The sequence below is a fragment of the Neophocaena asiaeorientalis genome, unplaced genomic scaffold (assembly GCF_003031525.2).
Source record: "Neophocaena asiaeorientalis asiaeorientalis breed wild unplaced genomic scaffold, Neophocaena_asiaeorientalis_V1.1 scaffold328, whole genome shotgun sequence".
In the NCBI taxonomy this organism is placed as follows: domain Eukaryota; kingdom Metazoa; phylum Chordata; class Mammalia; order Artiodactyla; family Phocoenidae; genus Neophocaena; species Neophocaena asiaeorientalis.
Window position 1 is genome coordinate 535,354 of NW_020174432.1, and position 10,266 is coordinate 545,619.

General features: G+C 38.1%; 1 protein-coding gene across 18 annotated transcripts in view; it reads left to right on the forward strand.

Annotated features, from left to right (window-relative positions):
• The window catches only part of RIMS2 (regulating synaptic membrane exocytosis 2), a 348,709-nt gene extending 338,681 nt beyond the window's left edge, over positions 1 to 10,028 (forward strand). For 16 of the 18 annotated variants that reach the window (XM_024756898.1, XM_024756907.1, XM_024756911.1 and 13 more), the window contains 5 exons: positions 1,627 to 1,768; positions 4,629 to 4,741; positions 5,049 to 5,150; positions 6,517 to 6,656; positions 7,159 to 7,377. In XM_024756898.1, coding sequence (XP_024612666.1) covers positions 1,627 to 1,768; positions 4,629 to 4,741; positions 5,049 to 5,150; positions 6,517 to 6,656; positions 7,159 to 7,377 — 716 coding nt within the window. Of the gene's footprint in view, positions 1 to 1,626; positions 1,769 to 4,628; positions 4,742 to 5,048; positions 5,151 to 6,516; positions 6,657 to 7,158 lie in introns of all 18 variants that reach the window. The other 2 variants (XM_024756914.1, XM_024756916.1) reach the window with 2 other exon arrangements.
• The last annotated feature ends 238 nt before the right edge of the window (positions 10,029 to 10,266 follow it).

Consider the following 10,266-nt stretch of genomic DNA (forward strand, 5'->3'; position numbering starts at 1 on the left):
TACTTTTGTCTAGAACAGCTTGATAGGTGCTACAGTGATTGCCCCACTATTAGTGCTATGTTTGCTCACCTGATTAAGATGGCAATAGCCAGGTTTCCCAGTAGTAAAGTACCTGTTTTCCTTTAACAATTAGAACTAATTTGTGGGCTGATTTTTTTGGTTCATATGAATATCCTTTTATCTCATGGCATTAGCATCCATTGATGTGCCTTATTTGAATCATTTATTCCACTGGAGGTTGCCAATTGGTAATTTTAAAATTTTCTCACTTTTTACATGTATTAATTAACCATTTCTCTGGAAGGAAGAGCCTTCTGTCATCAATGGGGGATGCTTTAGCTCCTCTCAGTAGTTCATATCAGTACAACATGTTTTACTATCAATTATCTAAAAGAGGCTCAGATTATGGAACTGAGTTGTAGATCAGTGATAACATATTTTATGTATACTTTTTAAAGCATTTTGATGTACATTAAAGTTGGAAGTGGAGAAGAGATGAAATTTAAAGCAGTGTTTCAAAATGGTGAGCAGATATTCCAAGAGGTTTGATGGAAAGGATTTCCACAAGTCACTGTCAACATCACCAAATATTTATTGATCTAAAATGCAATTATTAATACCAGGCACTAAAAGAGCTTACCATATCCCAAAATACTAATGATACGAATAGTCAATGTGGATAAATATTTAGACCTGACAGGAAGTAAATTAATACAAGTAATTTGAACCATCCCCCTGTTGCTCCAGCTTCAGTCATCTCTCAGCTCCACATTCCAACATGCAAGGCCTTTGATAACTGGGGCTGTTTCTTGGATCCCAATCTGCCCATTTTTCAAGCCCAGCTCAAGTCCCAACTCCCTCTGTGATGCTCCTTCCTCCCTGACCTCTGCAGATGGCACTTCGTACCTCTGTTACATCTGTGGTACTTGACTCAGTTTCCTGTTTGGTCTTCTAATTGGCTTCCATAAGCAAACCTCCTATTCAAACTGTTGAAGATCCTTAAGAACATGACTATCCAGGACCAAAAATTTAAAAGCTCTTTTTTCACATGGCGTTGCTGGGTTTTGCATTCCTTATGAGACCCTCTCTGAAACTGACGTACAGGTGTGAAAGTGTTATCAGGCGAGGCTATCTCCTTAGGGTAGCTTTCTTTGCTTTCTAATACTGATCACCCTGCAAAAACAGGTTTTTGTGTGAAAGTTAAAGCTAGAATTGAGGATTACTCACCACCTATTCTTTGGAAATAATGTGAAGGCCTACTTCTTTGACTATGACAAAAAAAAAGAAAAAAGAAAAAGGCATAAATTAATCTTGATCTAAATATTACAATGAAAACAAAGCTTATTTTACATAGCTTGAACCTTTTTGTTCCTTTTGTTACCAATTTGAACACTGTTTTAAATGAAAATAAAACAATGGTATTTTGTGCTTCTTGAAGATTTTTTAGAAAGTTTTCATCCCTCAACAAGACGTGATTTGAAATACCTTTTCTCTCTGTCTCCTCCGTAAAAGCATTTTGTATTTATGCAGGTTCTTCATCTGAGGACCTCAAAGCATTGGCTGCTATTTTTTGTTACCAGATGATGATGACAAAACTATCACCCCTTTTGTTTTCTGTCCGTGCAGAAGCCAGTGGTAAAAAGCTACGGAGCACCGTGCAGAGAAGTACAGAAACAGGCTTGGCTGTGGAAATGAGGAACTGGATGACTCGACAGGCAAGCCGAGAATCTACAGATGGCAGCATGAACAGCTATAGCTCAGAAGGAAAGTGAGTGATGCTGGCTGTGCCGTGGTCTCCGTGCCTTGCTGGAGACCTTCTTCTCTACCTCACTCTCTGTGCTTTCACCAAAGCTAACTCATATGCCCTATAGCACCATTTCAACTTTCACTGGCTGATTTGCTGTGAAGAAAACTTTTGCTTACCCTTCCACTGAGAAATGTGACATATCTGGCTTTTTATATCAATGGAAATAGGTTTGGGGATAAAGTGTTTCAATTTAAGGGCAAGATGCTAAAATGTGACTGTCACAAATAGAAGTTTGCCCTACCTTGAAATAATACATAAAAGCACAGAAATAATAAGCACTTGTGCCCATGCCACATGTACGATGCTAATTTTTTAAAATCCTTGCTCTAAGAGTTATTACTAAAAAATATAGAATATCGATACATACTTAGTTCCATCCAGTAACAAACAGTTCCGATAAATGTAACAGCCAAAATGAAATGCCGCAAAGTTGGTGAGCCTTTCCTTTATGTAGTTATCATGTAGCTTTCCCTTGACTCCACTGTGTTTGAGATATTTTTAAAGCATTTGTCAAGATTGTACAGCCCTGTCACCAACAAATTAACAATAATTAGCAACTGCAGATCGTAGATGGGTGCGTAAAGGACATTAATAGAGGAGAGTGGGGTTTACTGACCTCATCTGTCATCACCATGGAAGCATCAGGTGCTTAGGCAACGTATGTGTAGTCAGTTCACAGGTGTGAGGCCATAGGCGAGCCGCTGGCAGTGTTGATGATTTGCCCTAGGGATCATTTGTCTAGCACAGTTATATAAATACGAGATATATATGGTTTCCATACATTTGTAAGTAAGGTTATATGGGATATTTATGGAAGCATTAAAAATGTTCAGAGTAACTGTATATTTGGGAATTAATTAAGCTTGGGGGACGAAATAGATTTGACGTTAATCAAGGAAGTCTTAAAAGAGATGGAGAATCAAGGAAAAAAGAAATGTGCAGTGCGCACTCATCACTGCAAAGCACTGCGTTAGACGCTGTTAGGGATATAAAAATGTTCAAACTATGACCCCTGTGCTCCAGGTGTTTATAGTCTTATTGGAGAAATGGGATGAATACTCATAAATTCATTCAACAGATATTTCCATACCTTCTAGTGTTCTAGGCACTTTGCTATGAGTTGGGGATATATGTCATCCGAGGAAGCAAAAATCAGTTGGTGGTTAGACCATAGGCTTTAGAATCATTTAGGCTTAAATTCTAATCTGTTTTTTGGTGCTATAGAAACTTGGGCAAGTTATGTAATTTTTTTAAGATTCATTTTAATTAATTGATTGAGGTTAACAAGTACTTACAGTATTTCAGGCATGGTTCTAGTGCTGGATATGTATCAGTGAACAAATAAGAAAAAAAACCCTACCCTCATCAAACTTACAGTCTAACAGATAAGATGGACAATAAACTTGAAAAATTGTTCAAATACAAGAAAAATTAGGAAAATATATAATATTTAATATATAATAGATTAGGTGGTATAAGTGCTTATAATAGATTAGGTGGTATAAGTGCTAAGGAGAAAAAGGTGAGAGAAGAGATGGCAGAGGTTAAGGGTAGGGTTTTATGTAGGTTAGACAGGGGAAAGGGCACGTTTGATTTAAAATCTGAAGGAAGTTAGTGAACACGTGAATGTCTGAAGGAAGAACATTTCAGGCTGAAGCAACACTGAGGCTGGAGCTTACCTGGCATCAGTAGTGGGAATGGCAGCACCGGGGAATGAGGGCAGGAATAGTAAAAAACTAGGAATTAAGATATGGGGGGCAGGGGTGGACAGGTTGTATTGTCTTTATACATCATTGCAAGGACTTTGCTTTTACCCAGATCGAGATGAGAAACCAATGGAGGATTGTGAGCAGAGGCCTGACATTATCTGGCTTCAGTTTTAACAGATCACTCTGATTGCTGTGGGAGTGGAGAGAAAGGTGGCAATGGGGAGATCATTCAGAAGGCTGTTGCAGCAATACAGAAAGAGAAAATGATGGCTTGAAGAGAAGAAGTCAAAAGATGGAGCCTCCTATATTTAGTGGCAAAATTAGCAAAGGAGACTGAGGAAGAATAGCCAAAGAGGAAAACCAGGAGGCTAGAGAGTCCAGGAAGCAAAGTGGAGAAAGTATTTCAAGGAAGAGGGAGGGATCGGTTGGGTCAAATGAGGCTAATATGTTCAATTAGACAAGTCTGGAGTATTAACTGTCGGATTTACCACTGTGGCTGTTAGGTAACCTTGATCAGAGAAATTTTGGTGGAGTGGAGAAAAATTGAGGAAGAGAGCAAGGAAAAACTGATTCGATTTTCAAAGGAGAATGAGAGGAAAGAAATTGAAGATGGTACATAGAGACAGCTCTACGAAGTTCCAAGGAGAGAAACTGGGCGGTAGCTGGGAAGGGAAGGAGGTTAGGAAAGGGATTTTTTTAAGGTGGAAGAAATAGCAGTGTGTTTGGGTGTTGATGGGAATGATCTGATCTGAAGACTTTCTTCATCGATAAAATGGGTTAAATAATAGAACCTCTGTCATAGTGCAGCTAAGAGATTCAGTATGCTAATGCCTGTCATGGAATAAGTGCTCAAAGTGTACTGAGTGCTATACATAGAAATCACAGTTCATGCCCTCCAGACACGGAAAAGAAAGGCACATAAACAGAGGCTTGCAATACAGGACGAGGGCTGCTAGAGGATAAGGAGGGAGAGCCATGGAGGTGCAGTGGGGAGGTTGGGATCCAATTAATGTAAGTGGCAAAATAGTGGTACCAGCTGCTCCTGCCACGGAAAGGGGGCTAGATGGAAACAGGAGTGGAGGGTTTAATCCTGTGTGTTATTTTACTTTTAGTCTGATTTTCCCTGGTGTCCGCTTGGCCTCTGATAGCCAATTCAGTGATTTTCTGGATGGCCTTGGCCCTGCCCAGCTAGTGGGGCGCCAGACTCTGGCCACACCTGCCATGGGTAAGAATTTGTCACGTGATTCATTGTTTTTCTTTTAGATTATTGAAACTCACATTCTTTAATTTCATAGGATCTTTAACAGTATTATCAGGAATGAGTATCTTAGATTTAAACAAAAAACTGACTAAATTTTTCCATTTTAATTTGTATGCTTTTTAAAGTAAAGTATCATTGATAAATTTTTAAATATATTTGAATTTAGGAAAAGATTTAGGAAAAGATGTAGGAAATGATGAAACAATGTTAAACCAAGGTCTTTGGCACAAACATTTCTCTCACTGTTTGTTTCTTCCTCACACGCCATTAGGTGACATTCAGGTAGGAATGATGGACAAAAAGGGACAGCTGGAGGTGGAAATCATTCGGGCCCGTGGCCTTGTTGTAAAACCAGGTTCCAAGACACTGCCAGGTAAGAACAGAAGAGATTCTTCTATTATTGTTCATAGTCCACACTTTTCAATTCAGAGACTTTGTTTTTGATTAGATACTGGAAACTTTGCTCTTAAATGATCAAGGATACTAATAAATGAGACAGTTAAGTGGTACTTTGTGTGTTTGTCCTGAGTGAGCACCCAGTGAGAGTGGCCAGATGGGGATAAGACAAGTCGTTAGATAAATTTTGATAAATGAGAAACCACTGCAAAACAAAACCTATCACATTCATTTTGTATGACATGTACATAAGTTCTTGTTAGCTAGTGTTTTGTGTTATTCTTCAGTTTATCTGGAGCTTCTAAATTCTCCTTAAGAATCCTTAGAGTCCTGGAATTGGAATAAAAATAGTTACAGGTTCCCAAAGTAGCATAAGCCCATATGTGAAGGACATTCTAAGATTCTTACTTCCTGTAATGTATAGAGAGGCACCATTATAAGTTTTTATTGTGATGTCACATATTTCATACCGAAATGTCATAATCTAAGGTGCTTCGAGCCATGGGGAATGCCACAGATTCCAGATATCTGATGCAGAGATGTAGAGAACACTGGATCTGATGTATAGAACAATTCTGAAACTTGGTTTCTCCCCTCAGCACCTCCACTGACTGAACTGTAATTTTGAATCTCTAGCTTCCCTGTCCCTGCAGAAATTCCAAATTGTAATGTATGTTGTTACCTATTGTACAACCTTGCAGTGGTGATTAAGACGGTTGTGTTCATAAACGTCTTGGCGCTTAGTCAACTGACTCTGCTAGAAAGAATTCTGCAGTTTGTACATGCACGAAAATGTTTTTATGAAGAGTCTGTCAGAAAAACTTGAACCCATGGTATTCATAATTAGTTGCCTCTTCCTGGCTAATTTGAACATATTACATCAAACCCCACCCCTGTTGTGTATCCACACCATCAATAAATAAACCCTTTTGAGTGATCAATGATTTGTGGGGATGGGTGAGTAAAACAATCTAATTTCAAGCACGTTTAATTAGATTTAAGTATTGACACATGAAAAACTGAGCGAGACATCTTTCTTGAAATTGTTAGGGACTGGAAGCATTTCTCCTTTTTTTAACGCGGTTGTTCAAATCCATATAACCAGTTGATGGCAAAATAGTAATCAACTCAGATGCTATGTTAACATTGCCTAAAACTACCTGAATGGCTGATAGTTATCGATTGTTTAGCTAATGATTTTGACGTAATGTGGAAAGGCCAGTGATTTTTTGACCGCTGGATCTTCCAGCCTAAGGTTAAGCTGTGGCAGATGTCACCTGTAAGCTGGGTGTTCCATAACCATAGCTCATCACTTAACTCTCCTCTGTGTTTTCTTTCCCAAGCACCATATGTAAAGGTGTATCTATTAGATAATGGAGTCTGCATAGCCAAAAGGAAAACAAAAGTGGCAAGAAAGACGCTGGAACCCCTCTACCAGCAACTGTTATCTTTCGAAGAAAGTCCCCAAGGAAAGGTTTTACAGGTATTTAATGAATTATATATTCCTTACCTAAGAAAGTGTCTTCATGGAGTCAAACTTTGTATCCAACATCTTTTATCACATCCTTTTCCATTCCTCACAGCTGAAATTCTTGGGAAACTTCAAAGTAGTGGCCAGTGCTATAAAGCTATACACACTAGGGAACTATCGATATATTCAATATCCTGTAATAAACCATAATGGAAATGAATGTGAGAAAGAAAAAAAAAAAGCTATACACACTCTTGTTTCCTTTAAAGTGACTATAGACTTGTAAACCCCCGTCACACATAAGCTCCCGTCTTCCTTGATTGCATATGATCTTAGCACTCCTGTAAAGTTTTCCTAACGTACCTTCGGATTCTAGCAAAGACGACTATCCCAGCAATTAAATACAACTGCATAACTTGATGTTTGATGTCAGCACACTAACTGAATGTATTGTAGTTGACAAGCTTGTACATACATGATTCTACTGACATTGCTCTTTTAATTTTGTCAACAGATCATAGTCTGGGGAGACTATGGCCGCATGGATCACAAATCCTTTATGGGAGTGGCCCAGATACTTTTAGATGAACTGGAGCTATCCAATATGGTGATTGGCTGGTTCAAACTTTTCCCCACTTCCTCCCTAGTAGATCCAACCTTGGCCCCTCTGACAAGAAGAGCTTCCCAATCATCTCTGGAAAGTTCACCTGGACCTTCTTACTCTCGTTCATAGCAGCTGTAAAACTGTTGTCATAGCAACCAGCGTTACAAAAAAAGAAAAAAAACCCACAGGTCGCAAACCCTGGTAACACTGCATGCTTAATGTTGTGTCTTCTGAGCCTGTTTCTAGGGATACAAAGCGATCCTGTGTTCTCAGAGGAAGTTGCACACATTGTGCCCTAAAGAAGGCCCTCAGGTGAAAGAGCGGAGCTATGACGAACTATCAGGTTTGGAGTTCAATAACACTCACGTTTTGGTCCAATCTGAAGCCATGGATTAATCTCAAAGAATCAGTTTCATGCAACAAAAGCCCTTTTCAATGGCACCTTTATATTTTTATCATTCCTTTTTCTTCATTTCTCTGACCCCAAAGTCCTGTGATGCCACAGAAAGGGAGCTATCCAGCCATTAAGCCATGTTACAAGTCAAGGCATGAAGTCCTAGGAAGCATCAGGTGAAAAGCAAGAGACCAAAGACTTGGTCCAGGACAAAAACGTCAGCCCTCCTCTGGACGGGGACGGAAGCAGCCAGTCCAGTGTGACAGCGTGAACAGTGGCAGACTTCAGAGCTCCAGCAGGCATGGCACCCACTAATGCCAAGATGAGTTGGACTCTGAAAAACAAAATTCTGTGGCTCCACTGTACTGAATGAAATTAAACTTTTTTTTGCATGGACACAGATTAGCTGAATACTTAAATTATTTTCTTGGGGCTGCAACTTGCAAAAAATAAAAATAAAAATCAGCCATTTTCAACAATTTATATTATTTTTAAAAATAAATTTCACTAGTGCATGGTTTTAAAAAAGGGAGAGAATGCAACAGGGTGATACAAAGACACACCATGTTTATTCTTTAAAGTAATCATAGTCTGTGTTTTGGCAGACATTACAGAAGAAAATACTTTCTAGAAAATACTTAAAATTCTCTTCATGTGACAAATAAGTATAACATATTCAATTTATTTCCATGTTAAATATACAAATATTAAAGTTCAATATGTGCAAATTGTTCACATCTTTCTTCCTCTATCTCACTTTTCTTCTTCTCTCTTTTAAGCTTTTATTTTCTTTCTCCCTACCAGAGTGAACATTATGCTAAAAAATTACAAGTTTTTGACCTGATACTCTCTTATACCCCATGTTTGATTCAGAGCTGTAGATGCTTCTGAATCTCTGAATTTCTCAAGGCGGGGAAAAAACTAAAAGCTTTCTTTATTTCAAGCATGTTGAAAAGGATTTTGCAACATGACTTGGGAGTACATTAGAGCAAGTCAGCATGTTTTTGATAAAGAAGATATTTGAACTTTTGCAATTTATTGTACAGTGCATGGTAATTTTATTTTCATCTTCAAAGTTCAGTTTACAGGAAAATCCTAAAATCACGTGGCCACTGTAATGTCTAATTTGTTTTCAGCACCAGCATTATTCGTACAGGGGTTAAAGTATTATTTTTAGAAGGTCTTAGGTTTTGTGTTTTGTTTTCTAGTTAAAGCATGAAGCAATTCCTTTAGCCAATTTCCATTTACTATGTGAATAGAGACGCTAACAATTTGGAGCCCTGAAACACAAGACTGTTTATTAATTCATTTATCTGTAGTAAAATTCAATTTTTCACAAATTATATTTCTAAAGAAATATAGCTAACATAAATTTGCAACAGATAATTTTAAAGCTCCAATTTTTAGGTGACTCAAAGAAAGTCAGTCTGCCTATTAACAGTTCTTTGATGCCATCACCAAAAGTCTACACACGAATCCCCAAAATCAAACCCCTGCCTTTGGTTTTACAGACAGTTATTACCATTGGGTGGTGCTGCAAGGTCAAATTTCTCTTAAGTTCCCTGACTTAGGAGAAGAGTCACCGAGTAATGTAATAAACCACCCATATTTCTTTGTTTCTTTCTGTGCACTTTGATAACACATTCTTATAGATGGATTTTAACTTCTTGCAACAACTTTCGAAATCCACGTACATACCATTTGTTTAAGGCCACGCACAAAAATTGCTCTCTTGTGTTCCTTTTTAAGTTCAGTGTTGACCATTCAAAACTATCATGCTTGATATGGTGCAAAAGTTAAAAATGAGTATCACTAAAAATGCCTTCTCTTTATGTGGTGCAATACGAAATACACCGAGACTGTGTCTTGACATTCTGAGACCTAGGATGGACCCAGGTAAAGTTGAAAAGAACGAATAAAACTCTACGGAAATAATTTAGACACTTGTGTACCAGCAACAATTGACTTACTAGACCTATAGTGTCTATACTCTCCCTTAGAATAAACGTTTACCATTTTCCTGATACTAAGATGCAGTCACATAATCTTTTGTGCATATTCCTATATAAATTATTTCTAATTTTAATAAGAAGGACATGACTGTATGGAATATTTGTACATACCTGTCATTATGCAGTATTTATTTTAATGTTGGTGTATTTTTTTTTTAATTTTCACATGTCTGCACCTCGACTTGTGGTTTAGTCATGTAAATAGCACTATTCCAGTGACCATTGCTGCCCTGTACATAGTATGTTTTAAAAGTAAAGGGAATTCCAGCTGGAAAAAAAAAGGGCAGATTAGTCCTGTAATGACCACCAACTAATGGAAAACTCAAATTCATTCTCGTGATGGTATTTAACACTTTAAATAAAACATTTTCTTTGCAGACGTTGCGTGCATGGCCTTCTGACTTCTTCCCACACATTCCCAAGCCTGCTACAGCTCATTCCCTGAGCCCGCACATGATTTAAAGACAATGAAATCATCTTTTCCGCCTCTCCGTAACAGAAGCAAACCGCTAGTCTTAGCAGATAGCCCTCAGTAGAGCACTTTAAAATGCCAAAGGATTTCGGCTCACATCATTAAAATTGGTTGCTTTTAAAACAGATTATTGCAGAACT